This window comes from Larus michahellis, chromosome 2 (genome assembly GCF_964199755.1).
Source record: "Larus michahellis chromosome 2, bLarMic1.1, whole genome shotgun sequence".
Lineage (NCBI taxonomy): Eukaryota > Metazoa > Chordata > Aves > Charadriiformes > Laridae > Larus > Larus michahellis.
This window is the reverse complement of record NC_133897.1, coordinates 68,800,755-68,824,943: the sequence shown is the minus strand read 5'-3', so window position 1 is coordinate 68,824,943 and position 24,189 is coordinate 68,800,755. Positions and strand designations below refer to the sequence as shown.

The following is a 24,189-nucleotide window of genomic DNA, read 5'->3' as shown; positions in this document are numbered from 1 at the left end:
CCGGCTGAAGGGCCAGAGCCATGGAGACAGAGGGGACGCTGGCTGCTACGCGTACAATTTCCCCACCCCCTCAGACACAGAGGCTTTCAGCAGCCACAAGTGCTGCCAAGCCACCAGCAGCAGGTGTCCCCGGACGGGGTTTACTCCACACAAGTCCTTGGCGGGTCACGGAGAGGACAGAGAGGCACCAGGTAAGGTGTTCACAGCAGCATCACCCTGCTCCTTCCATCACACCCCCGAGCCCCCTCTGCTTAACGGGGGTGGCCCAGGAGGACCTGGGTAGTGTCCTTACCCCACTCCCCCCTCTGCAGGGCTTGTTTTCTGGTTCATTGGGGTTTTTTCCCCCAAAAAAAACCCAAATTCTGCTTTTGTACTCAGCAGAGCACAGGGTCAGCCTCAAAACTGCATCCCCCAGACAGCAAGAACCGAAGGGAAGGGGAAAGGACAGTTCGAGCATTCAGCTACTGCGTCCTAGCGGTAATAAACAGCTAAAATCTTCCACGTCCTCCGGGAGCCCGGGAAGATGAAGTATCTCCTGGAGGGACAAACCACGACACATTGCCTTTGCAATAGTTCTTCCTTTGGAGAACCTCCTCTGATTTGGGGATGGATTAAGCTCATCAGTTTGAAAGCAGAGAGCGATGTGGCTGCTGACCCACACCACAGCCAAACCACCGCGTCAGCCGGCCCAGGAGAGCAGACCTTCAGGCGAGGAGCAGCAACTGGGAAGGCTGATCCCACCCACGGCAACAGAGGGCATGGCCCCAAAATCAGCATCTTTCCCCCAAAGCTGAGGAGAGGAGAGACCGCATCAGCGGGCAGGAATCGCCTCCCATGATGGTAACTGCCATTACAGAGACAACACCACACGGTCATTTATACAAGCGTTCCAACACGGGGCTTCCAAACCAGCTACTGGGCAATTTTTCCTCTGCGATGGTCAAGGAAAGACCTGAAATCCCACTCCAGCTCCGGAGTGTAAGCTAGAGGGGGGGAAAAAATGAAAGGGTTGTCCCTTCAGGATTTTGGGACAATCGCTTGGAGGTGCTGATGCTCTGATACCCAGCCTGGCCAGAGTCGTCTTCCTCCAGAGACTGTGAGTGAGCTAAAACCCACATTGATATGTCAACCTTTTCTTCAATGACCAAAAAAAAAAGTAAAAAAAATCACTCTCATTACCAGATCAAGTTTCATTCCAGTAAGGCTCTTTAAATAATTTAAATATTTATTTTAATGAAAATAAATAAATACTTCTCTTTTCACATTATAAAACTCCCTGGAGACAGAAAAAGACCAAACCAACCCCAACCACACGGGTTTCTCTCCCAAATCAAAAGATGGTAAATGCTTTCTTCTGATGGTCATCACAAATCCACTTGTAGGCATCAAGTAGATGGTAGATTATTCCAGAAACAGAAGAAAACTCTCTTGGAGGAAACAGTAGTTCAGCACCTTGTTGTTGGGATGAGAAGTTCAGCTCACACCACTGTTGCCACCACCAGGTGAGTCCCATTTGTCCATAACGTGACCACGTGTGCTGTGAGAGAAGTTCAGCTCATGCAACTCTTGCCACCACCAGATGAGTCCCATTCGTCCATGAGGTGGCCACGTGCGCTGCGAGGTGTGAGCAGCCCTCTCTGCGATGGAAGTTCACAGCATTTCTTCTTAAGCTTTCCCTTGGCCAGGTGACACCAACCTTTCCAGCTTGCACTTAAGGTGTGTTAGCTAATTTCAAAGAGAGTTACTGTCTCCAAAATAGGGGCAGGCGGGGGCTGGGGGGGCAAATAATCTTAACCACTACTTCTTAACCTACAGAGAAAAACTCTTTCCTTAACCTACAGAGAAAAACGTCCAACAACAATAAGGTATGACAAAAATAACTAGAAGAAGGGTTACTCCTGTAGTGCGGGTCTCACAGCAGCTCTTGGTGGAGTATTTCCCACACCATCTTCTTACGGAAGTAAGGCACGTGGGTCTGAAAAGAAAAGAAAATCCATGAAATACACCTCATGGCAGAAAGAGACACAAAATACGCAGAAACACCCAGTTAATTCTTCACTATGAAGTTCCTTTTAAGAACTGTCAACACTTGCCCTTCGGGTACAGCCTGGCTTTCACCCACACAGCTCCTAAGAGGGTGACATGCCACCAAAACCAGATCTCCTTGACTACACAACAGCTTACAAGCACTTTCACAGAAGAGCACTGCCTTGGAAAAGAACCAGTGTCTTCATTGGTCAGAGGCTGAGACCCATTTCTCCCAAAGATCCAAAGGCCAGATCCCACAAACCCACTGCCTCCAGTATCTCCCCCAAGCGGGATCTCACTGGGAGCAGACACCTCAGCCACTGCGTAACTTCCCTGGCTCTTGGCTCTGTGCGGAAGAGGCTGGAGCTCTTTAGAACCTTCACTCACCTGTCTAAAGGTCATCGGTCTGTCTCTGCAGATGTAATCTGCGTATTTGCAGGTAAACACGCCGCAGTCGCTTCCGTTCAATTGCTGAGGGATTTCCTAACGAATGCAAAGAAGATGGAGAATTTGCCTCTATCTTCAAGGAAAAGCAACTTGGAAGTAGCACCCATTACCAAAAATACCCTAACCAGACACTCCTGAACTTGCACCATCCCCAATAACCGCTCCCCAACACAAGGAACACACCCCAGGAACTGCACATCATCCCTCCCCTCGGCTTCCTGCGCTCGGATGTTACAATCCAAATTCCTCGCAGGCTGATAAGGGACAGCAGGCTTCCTCCCTGCAAGGTGTCTTGAGGTGTGCACAGTGTCTTTCTGAAGTGACGTTCCTTAAATCGAGTCTTTAGGTGCTGCTTTTCATTATTAACTTGTTGAGAAACATCAGCTCAACCCCTTACTTTGTCACGTGCCAGGATTTGGGCTGCAAACCAGAAGCCTATGTGCTCTGACAACTGCTAAAGAGACTTGAAATTTGACTTGTGAAATGGGGGTAAAGCCAAATTCACCTTCACGTGGCAGAGCAATTAAAAAAAAAAAACCCAACAAAGTATTCAGCCACCAAGGAGAGGCACTGCTCAAAGATTTCATCCCAGCATGGTTTCCCGGTCCACTTGCAGCCCGATGTGGTACCAGAAGAAGATGCTTATGGCTGTTCTCTAAAGTCCTGGCCTTATGAGAAAGCGTTAAGAGCTCTGTGACAAGGAGTTCTAGTTCACATTTCAAGTGCAAGTAGTGTTTGCTTACGTGTGGCTCCATGCTGTGAACAGTCCACTCCAAAACACTCAGCTTCACCTTTCTTTTTTCGCAGCTTTCTTCTTGCAGGTATTTGCTGTTTAAAACAAAAGCAAAATCACTCTTCATCGCTGTAATTCAGGCCGAGATAAAAAGAGCTGCTGAAAGATCACAGGAAGATGAGTGGCAGGAGGGTTTTATTGATCACTAAACAAAGTTGCTGCACGTGTGCCACGGGGCTACCATGTCTTTGTCTGTGCTATAGTGGGAAGGTGGCAGAAGCCAGGCATCCAAGACACTGGGTGGAGGGGACGACGTGAAACCAGATAAGGAGTCACTGTCAGACAACTCGCAGCAAGCGAATCCAACATTTCTGCTTTGTAATCTACAAGAAATGGGAAAACTTGCAGCCGTGTCACAGGGGCAAAATCCAAAACCCTTCTCCTAATTCACAACACAACAGCAGTGACTGAGCAGTTACTTACAGCAAAGTCTCACAAATCTTGTCCCCTTCTTGTCCCAGGGAGTCGTAGTATTTGACCGTCTTCTTTCTGGTGTCGATGACCTGTTATTAAAAGGTGACTGTTAGACAAAGCGCAACCTTCTGCTGCACAAGCCTCAATGATTTTTCTTGCTGGCTTTTTCTCCCCACCCAACTCTAAATAACAAGCCCGTTTGACTCACCGCTAGTGTCCAGTGCAAGCGCAAGTTAATGGGCACTAAGATGATGTCCTTGTGGAAGAGATCCACATGCCTGGTCCATCTTCCTACGGCTTCGTAGCCCCCAGAAGTAAGTTTTTCATAAAAGAATGAACTAAAAGCGTGGACTGATGGATATCCTGCCTTCTTACTTCTTTCCATCACAAGGCCCATGTAGAAATTAATGACCTGTACCATAAAGAGGAAGCTTGAGATGTAAAATAAGACACTAGCTTACCAAATGAAAAGCACAGCAACGTCTCTTTTCTGGCCACCCTGAAGTACGCAGCTGAGAGAACTCCAGCCTCAGCTGTCAGCTTTTGTTGTGAGAATTTCGCACTTGGTTACAGTTGTTTGTCAAACTGCACTTTGGTAAAAACACCTGCCACCCACTCCAAGAACGTAGACTAACTCCTGGAAGCTGCACAATACAAGTAAAGGAACTGCCAGAAGCACTGGACCCTTCAGTACCTAAAATAAGAACTGTGCAGAGATTTCTGGGCTCTGCAGTGCAGCTCATCAAATAACTTTGCAAAGACTTCTGTACACCCTGAAGGGGTATTTTGAAATAAACGCTCCATTAGAAGATCCCTGTGCTGCAGCTCCTTTTACCTCATCGTTTAGCCAGCAAAGGTTCCCTAGGGTGCGGATGTCCTGGCGCGTGACCCTTAGTTTGAAGGCACTGCTCATGACCTCATCCGGCTCACCTTTGCCTAATGCAGCAATGACCTCTCCATGGCCTGAAATGAACAATTAAATGGGGAAGGACTTGTGAAACAGAGCATCGAGCATGCCAACCTGTGGGCAGCTTTCAACTCAAACACGGCCTGGAAATGAAGCTCAGGTGACAGAGCAACTGCCTTTGCTGGCTTTCGGCTAGGTTAGCAATCGCCCTTTTTGTTGCTTGGATGGTTTCAGCATCCCAACTTGGAACTTTGGGGGCCAGGTTTGCTTCGATTTTTTTTTGCCAAGGAAGCTGAGATAAAACGCGGGGACTGGCAAACACACAGCAAACGCCTTTCCCATGTGGTGCTGCAGCCCTCGCAACGCTGAGGTTTAAGCCAACCGCAGCAGGCATTCTCCATGCCAAGGCAGCTGAGTCAGGAGCCTGAAAGAATGTGAGGGTGGGGGAACTTCAAGGGACCTGAAGCACCAGCAAAGGGGGAAACTGAGGCAGCTACACTGCAGTCAGGCAATCGGGAGCCCAGGCTGTGCATGCAACTGGTTGCAATTTGGACGTTTCCATCTAAGTCTGCCTAAGGAATGCAAATAAACCACTAGGTCTGCTAGTATAAAATACTCTGAACTGCAAGAGCATCTTCTTCTCGGTTGAACGTGGGCTAGCAGGATAAGAAAACCCCTGGTTTTCCTTGTACTGAGCATCACCCCGCAGACTTTGTAAACTCTGGACTTGCTAGCCCTTTCCAAGTCAATCCTCTGTAGGCAAAAAAGGGGGCGCTCAGTTAGACTGCAACTCCCAAGAACAAAAGCAGCCAAAATTCAGACAAGCAGGGGAACCTCAACTCCCCCTCCCTGTTGCATAGCGTAACTAAGTGAACTCCTGTGACCACTGCTACACGCAGCGCAACCATGCCCAGTGCGCATCCACGGCTCGGTGACATCCTGAGGACGTACACACGCAGGATGCTCAGGTCCCCCACAAGCAAGGCAACACCATGGATCACTAAAAGCTTCTCTTTCAAATTCGATCTTCATGGTAGGACAGGTTGAGAGGCAGATCCCATATAACTGTAGGAATCAGGTTAGCACTGCTCTGGGAGACTGCTGCTAAACCTGGACTCATTTTTGCCCGAGTAACAGAAGCCCCACAAACCCTTAGGTTAGAGCACAACTGAAGGAGTGCGTGGAGCATAAGATGCTTAAATCCTGTAAATCCTTCAAACCAGCTTTAGTGCTGACCTTTGCACTGGGAAGTCACAGCCGCAGACACTCCCTAACAGGTTAAACCCAAGTTCTTCAGATTTCAAAAAGCCTTAAGAACCACCTATAGCAAATGGGGTTCCTTGCAGCTGTTTCACAGCCTTCAGTTTTGTCCAACAGCCTGTCAGCTACGGTACCTCTGTGAGCAGAGTAAAGCCGCCTGCTCTTTTTTGCAGCCTTGGCAGTTTCTTTTCTTCCGCATCAAGGGCAGGTGACTTTTGGGCCCCAGCAGGTGACAGAGGTACTGGGGATAACACATCTTCTGAGATCTGACCTCCATGCTGTTCCTGTTAGACAAAAGGACGTCAAGCTAGCAATCCAGCACAGATTTTTTTGCCAGGGGATAGTACAGAAGATCTTGCTCAGGTCTAAAACTGGAAGGGCTTTTGTACACACAGCCAACCAGCAAACTCCAAAGGTACTTTTTGTCGAGGACTGCATTCCAACTGCGCACCCATGGAGTGCTGCACTCAAACTAAACGGAGGCAAGAGAGCCAGAAAGTTAGTTTGCCTTGGAGCAGCATTAAGAACCCCAGCAAAGCCTCCACGTATAGGCAGCAAGTTGAGACTGAGATGAATATTTCTGATTTCCACGACTAAAATGTAATTTTGATCTCAATCCTGACCAGGGATGAAAGTCAAAGAGATGTACTTCCTATCTCACAAAACAAGACACCACTAAAGACACCACAGGCCAGCTTTGCAGGTAACTAAGCCTGTGCGGTAAAGGCTTTGAGGCTCTACCCAGCTCATTAAAGGGGAAGGAGAAAAATAGCGGGAAACCCTTTGTGATAGGGCTACTCAACAAACCATGTTCCCGCTTTCCTTGGGGAAAACGACCTGCACAAATACAGACATTGTTGAGTAAGTACTGAAAGTGAGGAGCGCAAAAATTTCTCATCACCAATAGCTAAATTTTCCTAAAAAACAAAATAATGAATATCACAAGCTTACCCCTGCAACAGCTTGTTTCACTGCTGCGTCCTGTTCCAGAGACTCTTCTGCTGGTGGGGAGCCCCTGCGAGGAGAGGGGGAGAGAACGAGAGAGAGCAGTGAGCTGTGTACCTGTACTTTCCCACGGAATTCTCAAGAATTCACCTTCGGGATAAGAAATGGTTTTTCAAGGCTCCTGCTGACTGGAGCCGCGGTTGCACACGTGTGACAACATCCTCTCAGCTTCCAGCACGATTCTTTCGGAGCAGCAAGACTGGGATAGAATGAAGCGCTGGGAGCTTTGTAAATTCCTTCCCATCTACCCGTGCAAGACTCCTTTGGTTTCTCTTGATCAGTTTCATTCTTTGGAAAACAGGGAAGCAACCAGCACTTCCTCTGTCAAGTGCTCTGGGATCTACTGGGGATAAATGCTGCATGCTAGGTGTTATACTGCAAGGTATAACATGAACGTCTGCAACTATACCCGCAGCCACATAGAGTTAGCTTACGGAAACTAAGACCAGCACAGGGAACTACAAATGGGACACCTACAGGATATTTACTTGCCTTCTGTAGGCTCGTCAAGAGAGTGACTGTCCCCATTTGGAGAGGATTATCAGTAAAACCACGCAGACTCTGAAGAGCAAACAAATGCACAGACGTTAAAGTTGTCCGTATACACGTGCCTTCTTCAAAAACAAGAATTTGCCTTGTCACCAAAGACCCCCTTTTCCAGGAGGGAGACCTACAACAGACTCTCACAGTATTCTCCACTTTCAGTCCAGCGTGGTAAGAGTAGGCATCACAAGCTTTGTCAAATGACTTCCCTTGGTAGTTAAAGGCACAAAAAAAGGCAAGAAAACGTTCCTGTTACTTGAACCCATCCTACTCTCTCAGTTCCTTTCTTTCCTTCTCTCCCCTCAAGCTTAGGTGAACCACTGACAATTTAAGCACACAACAGTGCCGCACAGCTAAACAGAGCACTAGTGTTTCAAGCGGGGAGAAGAATAGGGACGGAAAAAAGACATGCACACAGAGCCAAAAGAAACAAGAACCAGGATTAAAAGAGACTCTACCTGGTCATAAGATCACCCTGAGATGGCTCTGGGCAGCAAATGTCTAGCCATTTGATATCTGCACAGAAAAACAGCAGTATTAAAAAAATAAGTCAACTTTCAATTTTATTTTTCAAGTCAAAAGAAGTACAGAAGCCAGAGTTTTCTAAGGTAGGTGAAACCTAAGAAAAATCAGGCATATTAAATACTTCTGTCACGTGCCATACCTGTCCTTCTCTTTTTTGCTGCAGTCTCAGCAGGATCGTCCGCAGGTGTACAAATGCTGAGGAAAGAACACACAGAACAGTGGTTTGGAACTTCCTTCAGCTTCTACCAGGCTGACTCCCCTTCACAGGACCCAAACTTCCAAAGTTACTTTTCATAGCCCAAAGGTTTCCCCCTCCGAGCGCCCCTGGCATCATCTCAGGCACACACACCCAGCTGCCACCGCTGAGCATCCCCCACCAACACCCCCCAAACGGACCGCTCACACAGAGCTAATTATCCCACTACAGCATATTAGGCCTCTCTGCCTCATTCTGTTAACGCTTTCTAACCTTTGACATTTGTTCCCATCACCAAAAACTCGCGGAAGTTAATATGTCACGTTTCCCTTTCCTCAAGGAAAGCAGCGTACCAGCGATTCCTAAGCCATGCGAGTTCATCAGTCACTACACTGAGTTGCAAAGAAAAGACTAAGTAGGACAGGAAAGAAAAGGTGGGAAAGCAACTCATGCATACACCCACTTCAATAACTCACGGCTAAAGCAGTGCCCGTGAACTAGGTCTTGAAACGATTCTCGGCTGCACCTTTTCTTATTAAGCCTAAGTCCACATACTAGATCAGTTGATAACAACGATAAAATCCAGTAAAACTTTTTACTTTGGGAATGGAGCACAAAGGTTGTTCCCGGTTGGTTTTTTCCTCTGCTTGCCTCCCAAAATGCCATGACAGACGGCAAGGATTCTTGCAAGAATTCTTTGGTCTTTCTTAAACAAAGTAATTTCTTTTAAACTGTTATGCCCCCGAACCCTGCTGGAACCCCTGCGAGCCCACGCCGAGCCCTGCCGCCCCGCAGGGGGGGCTCTGGGCGGGCAGAGAGGCCGAGCCCAGCCCAGCAGCGTGGCCAGAACCCCAGGGCGAGACACCCCACTGCGCCCCAGCCCGCAGAGCGGCTAACGGCTCAAGCCCCTCAGGCCGAGGCGGTGGGGCCGAGGCTCCCGCTCCCCGCAAGCAGGCCCCGGGGGGGTTCCGCAGCCCCCACAGCCGGGGCAGGCCGCGGGCAACGGGCTTGGACGATGGGGCGATGGGACGGGGCGATGGGACGGGGCGAGGCCCTCGGGCAGCCCGGAGGCGACGGGGCGGCTCGCTGAGCTGGGTGGCGGCCTCTTGGGCGGCGGCGAGACCCTCGGGCGGCGCGGGGCGGCGGCGAGGAGGGCGCCGAGGGCCCCCAGCAGCCATGGCCACAGAGGCCTCGCGCCGGCACGCAGCGGAAGGGCGCCCGGCCCGCGCACCCAGCACCGCCTCCCTATTGGCTGCCGGGGAGCGCCCCCCGCCCCTGCGAAATGGAGGGGAGGGACGGGGAGGTGGTGGGGCGCGCGCATGCGCTGTGTCATCTTGGCGCTGCCTGAGGGAGGCGGTAGCAGCCGCCCAGCCCTCCGCCGCCTCCTCCCGGCTTGGGCCGGGCCTGTGCCGGCCCGCCCCCGTCCAGGCGGGGAGCTTTCCCTCCCAGAAAGCCCCGAGCCGAGCCCTGGACGGCCGTGGAGGGGGACGGGCTCGTCTCCCTTTAGGGAGAGGCCCCGCAGAGGCCGGAGGGGCGGCCGCAGGGGCTCAACAGAGGCCGGAGGGACCTCGCGGGGGACCCACAGAGGCCCGGGGTGCCCGTCGGAGGCCCGGGGGCCCCCACGGAGGACCCAGAGGCTGGAGAAGCCGTTCCGCCTCCCGCAGGACGGAGGCGGGCATCACGGGTCCTTGCGCGCCCCCTGCTGCCTCCTGTGCTCCCCGGCGGTGAGGGAATGGCATTGTTGGTGTAATAAGTAACTAAAGGTGATTTGCTGATCGAACAAGTTAAGCAAGAGGAACGGACCCATTGTGGCAGTCTTGAGAACTCCCTGTTTTACCAGAAGAGACATGTCCACAATATTATCTTGCTACACCAAAATGGGAACTCTTGTTTGACAAAAAGCTTAACCACAATGTTATCAGAATGTATTGTTTTGAGCTGATTCTGTGACCAACATTTTATCTAAACTACCTCAAGCAAGAAGGTACGGAGGGGCATACCGAAGATGTCGAAACCCGACCTCCGTGAAGATAAAAAGAGCTGCTCAGCTTGCTTGAATTTGCGAGCCTTTGGTGGAGCTGCGACTCCCCGGCCGCCCAGCGCTGCTTTTGCCTTCCTACCTCAATAAATATTTATTGAATCTATTTCGGACTTGATTTATTTTAAATTCAACTATAACAAATTTGGTGCCGTGACTCGGATCCAGACAGCCGACTCGGAATTCAACTCTGGGAGGGCGCCCCATCTTTGGATGGTCCCAAAGGAGATTCCGACTTAGCTCACCTGGATTTTCCGAACTGAGATAGGAAAGCAAAAAGAAAAGAGAAAGGAGATACTGCAGTTCCCCGTAATTTTTGTGCACGAAGAGCCGGACGAAGACTCGGGAGTGAGTAAGTATATTGCGGTTCCGTTCGGTCGGGGATTGGGTACCCAGGTGCGAGTGACTGAGACGTCCACTGGGCTTAGTAGCCCACCGGACGAAGTGAGTGTGGACCTCCTAATAGTGCGGTTCCCATTGTCCGCGAGGGTGTGGGCCACGAACGGAGGGAAGTGAGTGAATTTTGAGTGAAAGAAGGCACTTTCGGAAGATGGGACAGAAGAAAAGTAGGACTTCTGGTTCCATGCAGGAGATACGGGGTGGGGGTGGGCTCCCCGATATACCCCAAGATAGCCCGTTAGGCCTAATGATTAGATATTGGGATAGTTCCCCTTCTCGAAAAGGGAAATCCAAGGAGAAATTGGTCTATTATTGTATGGAGGTATGGGGAAGAAAACAGATAAGAAAAGATTTATATTGGCCAATTCATGGATCCTTAGAGGATTGGATATGCCAACAATTAAACATATATGTTAACAACAAACGACCATTTAATAAGGAGGAGAGTGAATACGCCTTTTTATGGATCCTGGGCACGGCTCAGGCCGCTAATTTGTTTCCATTAAAAGAAAAGAAAAATGATAGAAAGAAAAGGTGGGATGTAGACGAACCTCCAGCGTCTCCCCCACCCTATGTCCCCCCTCCGCAAGGTCCTGAGCAAGATGTCCCTCCAACAGCCCCCACAGAACCTGGGGAAGAGGCTCCTCCTTCTAATCAAAGAATAACTAGAAGTCAAACTAGAGAAAGGAGGGAGGAAAACTTGTTGTATCCCTTAAGGGAGACTGCTATGGGGGGACCACAACCCGGAGTTGGATTTGTATCTGTACCCCTCAGCTCCGGGGATGTGAGGGAATTTAAGAAAGAAATGGGACACTTGTTAGAGGACCCATTAGGGGTAGCAGAACGTTTTGATCAATTCCTCGGGCCTAACATTTATACTTGGGACGAGATGGAGTGTATTTTAAAGATCTTGTTCACAAACGAAGAACGAGGAATGATCAGAACGGCAGGCATGAGGCATTGGGATCAGAGGCATCAGCATGGTCCCGCCGGAGATGTAAAATGGCCCTTACAGCGGCCCAATTGGGACAATCAAGACCCCGCACATAGAAATAACATGATTGATCTCCGGGATATAATAATTCAGGGGATTAGAGATTCTGTACCCAGAGGGCAAAATATTAATAAGGCCTTTAATGAACAACAAAAGAAAGATGAAACCCCCACTGAATGGCTGGAAAGATTGAGAAAAAGTTTACAGCTATATTCCGGGTTAGACCCCGATAGCCAAGTGGGTCAAGCCCTGCTGAAAACTCAATTTGTAGCTAAATCTTGGACAGATATAAGGAGAAAGTTAGAGAAAGTAGAAGACTGGCAGGGAAGGGGGTTAGATGAATTATTACGAGAAGCTCAGAAGGTGTATGTGAGAAGGGAGGAAGAAAATCAGAAGAAACAAGCCAGAATCCTGATGGCAGCTGTAAGGGAAGGACAAAATCAGGGCAGGAGAGGAGAAAGTCCCCGGAAGGGCCCAGTAGAACCGAGAAGAAGAAGATTTAGTTCGCAGGACATAGAATGTTTTTATTGTCGCAAGAAGGGACATCTACAGAGAAATTGTCGGAAAAGAAGGCAGGATGAGGAGATTTTTAAGGAAGATTAGGGGGGTCAGGGGCTCTATTTGCTGGGGACCCCAAAGGTTACTGAGCCCTTGATAAAATTGAAATTGGGTCCTCAGCACGAAGTGTTCGAGTTCCTTGTGGACTCGGGTGCCGAAAGATCAACAGTCCAAAAGTTACCATCTGGATGTGTTGAATCAAAGGATAAACTCCAAGTAGTTGGTGCAAAGGGGGAACCCTTTAAGGTGCCCCCGATAAGGAATGTAACAATAGAAGCCCCAAATAAATATGGGGTGGGAACATTTTTATTGGTCCCAGAAGCTGAGTATAACCTCTTGGGACGAGACCTGATGGTGGAATTAGGAATCAATTTGGAAGTAGAGCAAGAGAAATTAAAAGTAAGATTATGCTTATTAACTGCAGAAGATGAAGCCAAGATTAATCCAGAAACTTGGTATAGCCCAGGGTCGGTGGGAAAATTAAATATCAAACCGATCACGGTCTCCATAAAAGACCCAGACCAGCCAATTAGGATAAAACAGTATCCCATCTCTAGGGAGGGGAGAGAAGGGTTGCAGCCAGTAATTGAGAGACTTTTGGCCCAAGGGCTTTTGGAACCCTGTATGTCTCCCCACAATACTCCCATATTGCCCGTAAAGAAGCCGGATGGGTCCTATCGTTTAGTACAAGATCTGAGAGCCGTAAATGAACGAACCATTACCCGGTTCCCTGTGGTGGCTAACCCGCACACTATACTTAATCAGTTAAGTCCAGATTATAAATGGTATAGTGTTATAGATTTAAAAGATGCTTTTTGGGCTTGTCCCTTAGAAGGAAAATGTAGGGACTATTTTGCTTTCGAGTGGGAGAACCCCAAGACCCATAGAAAACAACAATTACGGTGGACCGTTTTGCCCCAGGGATTTACAGAGTCTCCGAACTTGTTTGGACAAGCTCTGGAACAGTTACTGGAATCTTATGAATTAAGTCAGGGACTAATTCTAATACAATACGTGGATGATTTATTGATCGCTGGAAGAACTCAAGAAGAAGTCAGAAATGAGAGCATCAAATTATTGAACTTTTTAGGCCTCAAGGGATTAAAGGTCTCTAAATCCAAATTACAGTTTACTGAAGAAGAGGTAAAATATTTGGGGCATTGGCTCATAAAGGGACACAAGAAATTAGATCCCGAAAGAGTAAAAGGAATTTTGTCTCTAACAGCTCCCACTAATAAAAGACAGATAAGACAGTTATTAGGATTATTAGGGTATTGTCGACAGTGGATAGAAAATTACAGCAGTAAAGTAAAATTCTTGTACGAAAAATTAACTAAAAACGGGTTGGTAAAATGGTCCCCTGAAGATGAGAATCGTTGGGAAAATATAAAAAGATCTGGTAGAAGCACCTGTCCTCAGTTTACCCGATATCCGTAAACCCTTTCAACTCTTTATCAATGTAGATAACGGGACAGCTTACGGGGTTCTGACCCAAGGATGGGCAGGGCAGAGAAAGCCTGTAGGATATTATTCTAAAATACTGGATCCTGTAAGCCGCGGGTGGCCCACCTGCTTGCAAGCAATAGTGGCCACTGCATTAGTAGTGGAAGAAGTTGGAAAAGTCACCTTGGGAGGTGAACTAAAAGTATACACCCCCCATAACATTCGAGGAGTATTGCAACAACGGGCTGATAAGTGGCTTACAGATAGTCGACTGCTAAAATATGAGGGAATTTTAATTAACCCCCCTCGACTAGAAATGGAAACCACTTCTATTCAGAATCCTGCCCAATTTTTATACGGAGAACCTAAAGAAGATTTGACACATGACTGCCTCCAACTAATAAATTTGCAGACTAAAATAAGGGAGGACTTAGAAGACAATGAATTAGACGAAGGAGAAAAATTATTTGTGGACGGCTCCTCACGAGTGGTTGAAGGACAACGGAAATCAGGTTATGCTATTGTGGATGGGTATACTTTTAAGATAAAAGAATCAGGACCATTAAGTAAAGCCTGGTCCGCACAAGCGTGTGAGTTATATGCTATGCTAAGGGCATTAAAGCTCTTAGAAAATAAAGTTGGAACTATTTATACAGATTCAAAGTATACCTTTGGGGTGGTACATACTTTTGGAAAAATTTGGGAAGAGAGAGGCTTAATTAACACCCAGGGAAAAGGATTAGTCCATGAAAAGCTAATCTTAGAAGTTTTAAAGGCATTAAGAGGTCCACTAAAGATAGCCATAGTCCATGTAAAAGGACACCAGAAGGGACTAACCCATACTGTAAGAGGAAACAATCTTGCCGACGCGGAGGCAAAACGGGCTGCATTATTAATGGTTCAGACCTTGAGAGAGGAACCTGGAAGGCTAAAATTAGATAAAACTTTCACTCTCCAAGAATTGGATAAGCTACAACAAATTGGAGCAAAGAGAGATGGCGATAAATGGCTGCTACCAGATGGCAGGGAAATTCTTCCAAAAGGATTAGCTCGGGGAATACTGAATAAATTACACCATAAAACTCATTGGGGAATTCAAGCTTTAGTGGATCAGTTTGAGACAAACTATGCCTGTGTCGGAATATACGGTCTAGCTAAAAGGATTTTAGAGGGATGTTTAACCTGTCACAAAGTGAATAAACGACAACTTAGGGAAAAGGTTCAAGGAGGTCGTGAATTGGCTAAAAGACCCTTTGAGAAAATACAGGTGGATTTTACCGAATTGCCAAAGGTGGGGAGATATCAGTATTTATTGGTCTTCGTTGATCACCTTACGCACTTTGTAGAAGCCTTTCCAGTGGTAAGAGCTACTGCAAAGACAGTTATTAAGATTCTTTTGGAAGAAATTATTCCAAGATATGGGACTGTTGTGGTAATTGACTCAGACCGAGGTCCACATTTCACATCCAAAGTAATTAAAGAGACAACTGAATTGTTTGGTACAAAATGGGAATACCATACTCCCTGGCACCCACAGAGTTCTGGGAAAGTAGAAAGAATGAATGGGGAGATAAAGAAACACCTAACCAAACTTATGGTGGAAACAAAAATGAATTGGGTTAAATGTTTCCCATTGGCTTTGCTTTACATTAGAACTCAGCCAAGAACAGATACTGGTATATCCCCCTTTGAAATGTTGTATGGAATGCCTTATGACTTTGGGTTATTAGTGGAACACCCAAAAGTCGAGGATAAACTTTTAACAGAATATATTTTAGAACTTACAAAAAGAAGACAGGAACTAAGAAAGAAGGGCTTGGTAGTACAAAGACCTCCCTTGGACATTTCCATACACCGAATCCAGCCCGGAGACCAGGTACTAATCAAAACCTGGAAAGAAACCTCCCTAACACCCCGTTGGGAAGGACCCTTTGTTGTTTTACTTACCACAGATACGGCTGTACGGACAGCAGAAAAAGGATGGACTCACGCTAGTAGGATTAAGGGACCTATCTTCCCAGAGAAGTGGACTGTGACGTCGGAACCAGGAGATCTTCGAGTAAAGATAAGGAAAAGCGAGACCGGTAAATGAACCACTCCAGAAGGGAAGTAAGAGATAGTTTATATCGATGGTTCCAAATATCACCAGGAAATACTCTACGAAAGGTATATTTTGCACCTTGGAGTGAAGAAAGGATACCGGACCAAACAGGGGGGGGTGGATTATACAAACTAACAGGAACTCCCCAGGTTTTTCCATTTTGTTGCGAAACAGAGACGGAGATACCCGAATCAACCGGAATAGGAGATCTCTGGGGAATACCCTGCTTAAAACACCCTACTTCCGGACATTTATGTTGGGTTGTTTGCCGATGTCTAAATTGTAATAGAGATTGGTCCTGTGTTTCATTTAAGAGACAACCCTACTGTATGAAATGTCGCAATGATTTGATACGTGCCAGGGGACCAGAGGATCCAGTGGAAATTCGTAAATTATTTTGTGGGTGGGAACTGTCAGTACCTGAACTTTGGGAAGTATATGAAACAGACTGGTATAGAGTTTTAAGACAGTGTGCTATAAGATTCGCCTGGAAACGGGCACAACAACCACATAGGTGGAAATATATTTGAGAGATAACTAACTCTTTAGATCTTGGAAATTATTGACAGGATAACAGCAAAATTCCCCTGAAGACTATCTGCTGCTGCCGAGAAGATCTTGATATCCCGTTGCTCTCTGCAAAGGAGTAGACGAGGAAGGCAGAGAGGTACTAAACAGTGGGGAAATGAAAGCTGGTATCCTATTAATGGTATTGATTAACATAACTTTAGAAAATGAACATCAACCCTTCAATTGGACCTTAGGTCGATGGGAAGATTCAATGGAAGTTCGGTATAATGTGACAGCCGGGCCCCCAGAATTCCAAGTTAAATTGGAAGATTTAGTCTTTTATGAACTAGACCCACCTGGCCGACGAGAAAGAGCAATAAAACCTTTTTATCTCTGCCCCAGTTTGAATCCAGGGAAAAGCTATTGCAATTTCCCTAATCACTATTACTGTGCATATTGGGGATGTGAAACCATAGCTTCAAACTGGGACGTAGCCATTAAAGATAGATTTTTAACTATAACATGGGGACCCAGAGGATGCAACCCGCCAGCTCCTAGCTGGGATGGACACATAGAGGGCCCCCACCTTGGCAACTGTAAGCATGTTATACTAGAAATCCTGCAGCCTAATGACCACGGATGGTTATTGGGACGAACCTGGGGAATGCGATATTGGGAATCTGGAACTGATAGAGGAGGACTAATATTCATTCAAAAACGGGAAGTTAAAATGCCACAAGCAGTAGGGCCCAATCGAGTCATCACAAAGCAAAAAGGGAAAAAGAAGAAGCCAAAGGCAGGAAACTCCACAGCCTCAGTCACCCCAGGGACATACCTAACCTCTACAAATAAAGTGGAGAAAATACCCAAAGACAATGAACCCTTATGGGCTGTAATGCAGGCAGCCTATCAAGCTTTAAATACAACAAATCCAAATTTTACCATTTCCTGTTGGTTATGTTATGACATAAAGCCCCCTTTTTATGAGGGGATAGCTGTGTCATCTCCTTTTAATACCTCTACCGAGGACAATCCCTCCAGATGTAATTGGAAGGAACGGAAGGCGGGGATTACTCTCCAACAGGTCAGAGGGAGTGGTTGGTGTATAGGGAAGGTAACGAACGAGAGAAGAACTCTATGTACCAACCAGACTCAAAACTTTACATCTAATACTAAATGGGTTCTGCCCAGTCCTGGGGCATGGTGGGTCTGCTCCATAACCGGATTAACACCGTGTTTGTCCACTGCTGTTCTCAAGAAAAGTATCTCAGAATTTTGTGTACAGGTTACTGTGGTACCTAGAATCCTCTTACATGGGGAAGAAACTATGTATTTACACTGGAGCAATTTAGGACATAAAATCAACAAACGAGAGCCAATATCTACAATTACTATAGCTACTCTACTTGGTTTAGGGGTCGCTGGGACCGCCACTGGCATAACCTCCTTGGTGCAACAACAGCAGAGTCTAACATCTCTAAGAGCTGCAGTAGACGAAGATTTGGCCCGAATAGAAAAATCTATTTCCTATTTAGAGAAATCATTGACCTCATTGTCGGAAGTAGTTTTACAGAATTGAAGAGGATTGGACCTTTTGTTCTTGCAAAACGGAGGATTATGTGCTGCCCTAGGTGAAGAATGTTGCTTTTATGCTGACCATACAGGGGTAGTAAGAGATTCGTTAGCTAAACTGAGAGAGGGATTAGAGAAAAGAAAACGAGAGCGAGAGGCTCAGTCCTCCTGGTATGAATCTTGGTTTAATCAGTCACCATGGCTGAGTACCTTAATTTCTACTTTGGCGGGACCCCTCATGATGTTGCTATTGGCTCTGACTTTTGGACCCTGTGTCATTAACAAATTTGTAACCTTTGTTGAAAGCAGGTTAGAAAAAGTGCAGCTAATGGTGATGAAGCAATCAGAACTGGAAATGAAACTTATACCGAACGAAAATCCTGAATTAGATGCAGCTTGTGAGGTATTGTCTAGGTTTGATCAGCAAATCACTTATAAATAAAAGAAGGGGGGGATTGTAATAAGTAACTAAAGGTGATTTGCTGATCAAACAAGTTAAGCAAGAGGAACGAACCCATTGTGGCAGTCTTGAGAACTCCCTGTTTTACCAGAAGAGACATGTCCACAATGTTATCTTGCTACACCAACATGGGAACTCCTGTTTGACAAAAAGCTTAACCACAATGTTATCAGAATGTATTGTTTTGAGCTGATTCTGTGACCAACATTTTATCTAAACTACCTCAAGCAAGAAGGTACGGAGGGGCGTACCGAAGATGTCGAAACCCGACCTCCGTGAAGATAAAAAGAGCTGCTCAGCTTGCTTGAATTTGCGAGCCTTTGGTGGAGCTGCGACTCCCCGGCCGCCCAGCGCTGCTTTTGCCTTCCTACCTCAATAAATATTTATTGAATCTATTTCGGACTTGATTTATTTTAAATTCAACTATAACACTGGGCTTACCCAGCGCTATCGAGGTAGCGCAGCCACCGCTTTTTGCCCATCCGCTGGGGAGCTGCGGTGCCTGCGCCCGGCTCCGCCATGGCAGCGGTGCAACTAGGGACGCGGATGCGGCGTTCGACCATGGTGACGAACCGTGATGTAGCGGCGGCCAAGGGCCCGCTGCAGGGAGCCCGGCTAAAGCGGCCGCTGTGGGGCTGGCAAGCAGGCTGGCGAGTGCTGGGCTGGCTCCTGGTGGCCTCGGCTGGCTCTCGGGGACAATCCCTTGCCTTGCCCCGCTGTTAAAGGGTTTTTTTTTGATACAGTGCTTCCTAATGCTTTATCAGCTGTTGCCTCTGGGGTGGAAATGTGCATGTGTTGCTGCAGCCGCGTCCTGGAGAGACTTTTCTCTCCTGGAGAGGCACATGAGGTGTGAAAACGAATTTTGAAGTCTAAGAGGAGCAAAGGGGGCAGATGAAAGCTCTCAGGGCAGGAATGGCCGTTTGGGGCAGCCCTTGTCACAGAAGGTCCCGCTAGCTTTTTATGCCTGCAGGGAGTCTTAAGTGATGGTGGGGTCTGGTTTAATGAAAACGACCTTCCTCGTTCCTTTAGGAACTTAATTGCTGCTTCACTTATGCTTCAGGGCTCTGACTAAGGAAGATGCCTGAGCGCTGGACGCAGAAGTGGATGTGGCAGAGGGCTTGCAGGCAGGCTGCAGGCAGGGTGGGTGGTGGGAGCAGCCCGGCAGAGGTCAGGGCAGCCCCACACAGGGCCTGCGACTTGGAGATGAGTTGCCTTCTCCCTCCCTCTCCTCTGCCCATCCCGTGTGTCTTAGCTGAATCCTGCAGCTGAGAGCTGGAGGGGGCGTGGGGCGCTTGTTTGAGTTCCTGGGTAAGGAAAGATGCAAGGTTTTTCTCGGTTTAGCTCTGTGAAGCCAAAACTCACCTGCAACGCTCCTGTTTCTGTCCACAGCAGAGAGAAAGCCAGAGCGCTGAACCCACCGGACAATATTCTAGGAAAGGGGGAAGGCTGGTCTTTTGGGGAAAGGGTCTTCCCTGCCCCCAAGGCAGATGTGGCCCACGTGAGACTCGTACAGCTGCCCTGTGGCACAGGGTGATGCTGAGGCTTCTCTCCTGCCTTGGGACCCCCTACCCTGGGCACAGCTGTGGAGCCAGCCCTGGGGCTGCAGGATTCCTCTGCCAGGCATGTCCCCCCAGCCGCAGTTTCTCCCACCCTGCAGCAGAACCCACCACAGGACAATTCTCAGAAAAAGATGAGAAATCTTCTCTGGGAACTGTGTTTGTTATTCTAAAGCAGCTCCTCTGTGCTTCCTGGTAACACCACTTCCTTGTCCTCACCAGGACAGGGGTTTTAATGCTGTTAAATGATTTTAAAACACCTGTGTGAATGGCTTTGTGTGTGCTGGAAAAGTACCTGACAGTGATGGCAGGGTCAGTGTGGCTGCGGTGCCCGTCCAAAGGTTTTGTCCCAATTGGATTCCTTTGTGCGTGGTGTTTGGTGTGGAGACTGTTGTGATCTCTAGACGTCAATAACCAAACGCATAAAGAAGTGACAGTTTCATTAAATTAATGCCACCAGACTGAGAGTCTTTCTTTTTAGAGTGGAGTCTCTTGTTGCACCTTACATTAAATGTTTTGGGTTTTTTCCTCCTCTCTCTCCTGTATATGGCAAAAAATTCCCATTTTTCTAAAGGCAAATACAACAACAGCTGGATGTGCCTGAGGCTGTACGCCGTAATTCCTGGCATGTCTTTACAGTGCAGTTTTACATCAGTTACACTTCTCAGTGCCTGTGATTTATGCAGCTGATGGTCAGGACTTAATTCCTTACTGCGCCTTTGAGCTTCTTGCTCAGTACATTGATGTGTAATGACTCAAAATTAGGATATTTGGTGCATGTAAATCCAGAATCCCTTTACCAGACATTGACATGTTTACATGGATTACTGGATAGTAATCCGATAGTGAATGCAGATCATTCCAGAATCTGAGCTCATTAATTGTGCGTTACCCAAAGTCTGTGCCTTTAGAGCAGCTTCAGTGTGAAAGCAGCTTCACACACCTGGATGCTGAAGCTGCATATTTCAAATTAGTGGCACAACAAACTGAACAATTAACTTTGGGGCTGGAGGAAGGGTTGGTAATTTTAGCTATACCCCTAATTTTAGGTATGGAAAGCGTAATATACTTAACCTGGCATTTCAATCTCTTTATTTCGCATGTGTTCGGGATGATGCCGGGTGGCACAGCGCTATCCCAGGCTCCAGCGCTGCGACTCCCCACAGCGCGCCTTTGCTGGGGCTTTCGCTGGCTAATCTTGGCGGTTCTTTGCCTTGGGCACCTTCCCCCTAAATATGAGTCAGTTTGTCAACAAAGCTGCCTCATGACTCGTGTGTGTTTAGCCGGTCAGCCCGTTCTGTACAGTCGCTCTCTATGGAGTGGGATCGCACGCGGCAGCAGAAGCGGTTGGAAAAACAGCTTATATTTCACACCGGGTAGCTCTGAGGCTGAAACTCACTCACTCGCTCTTTCCCACTGCCCCAGTTCAGCAAGGTCACGCGTTACAATGCGGCGCCTGTAGTTAAGGTGCATTCATAATACTGGTTCACACTGGTTGCATTTTTCGTTCCCTGTAATTTACAGAGCTGCAGGTGACGTTCACGGCTTCGCTGTGGATTATCCCTTTTGGTTTCCTGCTCGGGACGGGAACAGCTCTCAGCACCTCTCTGTCCCGTTTATGGTGCATCGTAGCCGGTGGGCTGTATTTCACCCAAGCACCGTGTCTCCAGCGTGCCGGGCTGGGGAACCTCACACGCATGCCAACAGGGCACCTAAAGGCACATCGTGGGAGCAGAGATGACTTTCCTTTGAGGACCTTGCAGCTTGTCCCTGCTTCCAACCCCAAAACGGGCACTCCAGGAGGCAGACTCCGTCTCGTGGCCAAGCATGGGTCTGGGCGGTCTTACTTGGGGTGTAAAATCGCAGACCGTGAACTCGGCTCCTGCCTGAGCTGAGCAGGGCACAACTGAATTGCTGCCCATCTTCTCCCCTGCCCACCAACCCCTCCCAGACGTTCCTCCTTCTCCACGGGCTGTCGTGGTGGTGTTTGTCACTCAGCTCGGAAGGGACACCGCCATCACTACCACTTTGTGGACTGAGAAGAACTAGGAGTGCCGGGCAGGGGTCCCTCAGCTTCCCGCCACCATTGCCGTGGCAGGGGCTTGCATGGAGGTGGCACATCATCTCACCGAAGCCTGGCTGCAGTGTCTGGTCCACATCTGATCTGGGCTGGGAGGATGGGTTTGGGGGAGGCGTGCGGAGACCCTGTTCTGTCCTCCCGGTGTCACCAGAGAGGTGGTCAGCACTCCTGGAGATGGGCTCTGCTCCCTCCCCTGCTGCGTGGTGCGAGGCAGGGAAGGGCGAGGACCTTCAGGGCAGCCACAGGGGGTTTCCTGGGAAAGCCCTGCTTGTTTGGGAATGTCTCAGCGGTCCTCTGTGGGTGGCAAGTTCTTCCTGTAACTGCTCCAACGTAACTCCCTCTTCTGCTCTGAGAAACCCACAACAATTTATTGTCGTTTAGACAGTTATTCTCTCACCCGATGACCCCTCCCCACCCAGGAAGGGGAACTGGGAAAAAAAAAAAAAAGGAATGTATCTGAGAGAAAATGGCCATGTGAGCCAGCCTCCCTACTGTGAGAGATTAGATTAAGAGCAAAACAGGTGGTAGAAGATGGAATTAGTACATGGGAAAAACGAGAACTGAGAAGGTAGAAAACATGTTGTGCTAATGACTAAGCAATTTACTATGAGAATTCTTGTAACCAATCTGATGTGTGAACGAACTGCATGCACAGCGCGTGGACAGTGTAACTAGCTAATCAGAAATAAGTGAGTCGCGTGTACGGCTACAACACAGGGTATAAAAGATGATGATCTGTGCTTAATAAACGGCTTCTGTTGATTCACATTGGATCATCTGGAGTCCAGTTTTTTCTCTTCATCCGGCGGTCTCCGGTGCTCTTGCACTGGAGACCACTGCAGTCCGCTGGAAACCGCCAGAGTCCATCGGACACCACCGGAGACGGCCAGACACCGCTGGAGACCACCAGAGACCTCCAGACAACGTTGGAAACCACCGGAGACCCTCACAGACCACTGCAGACCACCACAGCCTCTCGGACTCCCCTGCAGCGCCACCCAGGTTATTGGGGCCTGGACTTGGCAGCGTTTCACTCTGAGGATGAGAAAGCCAGTGCGGGGTGGCTGTCCTCAGCTAGCCCTCCCCTCAGCTAACCAAGGGGTGGCTGAAGAAGAAGCCAGACCCACCCTGGCTGTGCCCACACAATAGCAACAGGGCACCAAAGATGCCCCAGCCCTGGAAACATTCAAGATGCACACACAGCTCTTCCTTTGCGCAAGCACAAGAGTTCTGCACTGACACAAGGAAGTTTGGGCAAGGCTGGCCAAGAAAACACTCAAAAACCAACGAAAACCAATCACAAACAATCAAAGCCAGTTAAAAAGCCAAGAACAAACCCAAGAAAAAGCAGGAGCCCTTGCCATCGCACAACTTCCTCCAAAGCATCCCCGCCAAGCTCCTCGTCAGCCACCTCTACCAGGACGGGATGCCAGCATCTACCCATGCAGAAGAGGTGGCACCACTTCCCGAGGGCTGGTGGAAGGGGCATGGGAAAGACGGGCCCATGCAACCCTGGACTATCAACAAAAGAAGTGTTTATTGGTGGGAGATGTTGCAGGCGACCCTGCAGGATGGCCATAGAGTTTTTCTTCTCTCACCTAAGTTGGGTGCAGAGGCTTGGCTGCCCGTAGGGAGGTGGCCCGGTGGCTCCTGCGAGGCCATTGGTGCCATCTCATGGAAGGAGCCAGGGTGTGCTGCTGTCATGCCACATCATCCCTGGGCAGCTGCATCCACTTCCATGGGTTCCTCCATGTCTCCAGGTTAGTCCACCTCCATGGCTTCTTCTAGATCTTGAGGTCGAGCCACTGCCACGGGCACCACGCTGCTCCCTGCTGTATTGGCAGACGTTAGCCACACGCCACACCTTGCTGGATTGACACGCGTGGCCTGCGCATTGTTCTTCAATGCTGCCAGGTGATGCCCATGCCTGGGTCTCACACCATTCCCTGGCAGGCAGACGTGCTTTGGCTGCACCCCGTTACCTGCTGGGCCTAGAGCCAGGCACTGCATGCCGTGGATGGCAGAAGCCAGGAGGATGGGGCTCATGCCATGAGGCCTGATCTTCTTCCTCCTCCTCCTCCGGCGCTGATTGCGCTTCCTGCTCCTGGCAGGTGCCTTCCTCCTCCGCACTTGCAGGGCGCAGCTCTGGGGCGTCCCACGCCAAGGTGGGCAGCCATCCGCCTTGCTCCTCTTCCTTCCAGCCATGCTTGGCATCGCAGGGCCAGAAAGCTCAGCAAACTGGGGGCCAGCTGCATAGGCCCCTGCTTTTATAGGTGCCCAGCAACAGGCAGTGAGGTGGCTGCTGACATCAGGAGGCCACTCTGATGTCGATTCTGACTCATGCCTGTGGCCAAATACGG

At 48.6% G+C, this 24,189-nt stretch overlaps 1 protein-coding gene across 1 annotated transcript; it reads right to left on the bottom strand.

The window, feature by feature from the left end:
* Window positions 1-1,912: 1,912 nt before the first annotated feature.
* Window positions 1,913-23,491, bottom strand: LOC141738347 (sentrin-specific protease 2-like). Its single transcript, XM_074573544.1, has 7 exons — window positions 23,428-23,491; window positions 4,518-4,645; window positions 3,891-4,094; window positions 3,692-3,771; window positions 3,219-3,303; window positions 2,416-2,511; window positions 1,913-1,975 (listed from the first exon to the last, which is right to left on the bottom strand). Exons 1-7 carry the CDS (start codon window positions 23,489-23,491, stop codon window positions 1,913-1,915), a joined length of 720 nt encoding a protein of 239 aa, XP_074429645.1.
* Window positions 23,492-24,189: the final 698 nt, after the last annotated feature.

Excerpts from the sequence above, each read along its gene's own strand:
- LOC141738347 (XM_074573544.1), bottom strand. The coding sequence starts at position 23,491 with ATGGCCTCGCAGGAGCCACCGGGCCACCTCCCTACGGGCAGCCAAGCC. Across the intron at positions 3,304-3,691 it reads AAGATTTGTGAGACTTTGCT|CAAATACCTGCAAGAAGAAA; the intron begins GTAAGTAACTGC and ends TGTTTTAAACAG. Across the intron at positions 2,512-3,218 it reads TTCACAGCATGGAGCCACAC|GAAATCCCTCAGCAATTGAA; the intron begins GTAAGCAAACAC and ends TGCATTCGTTAG.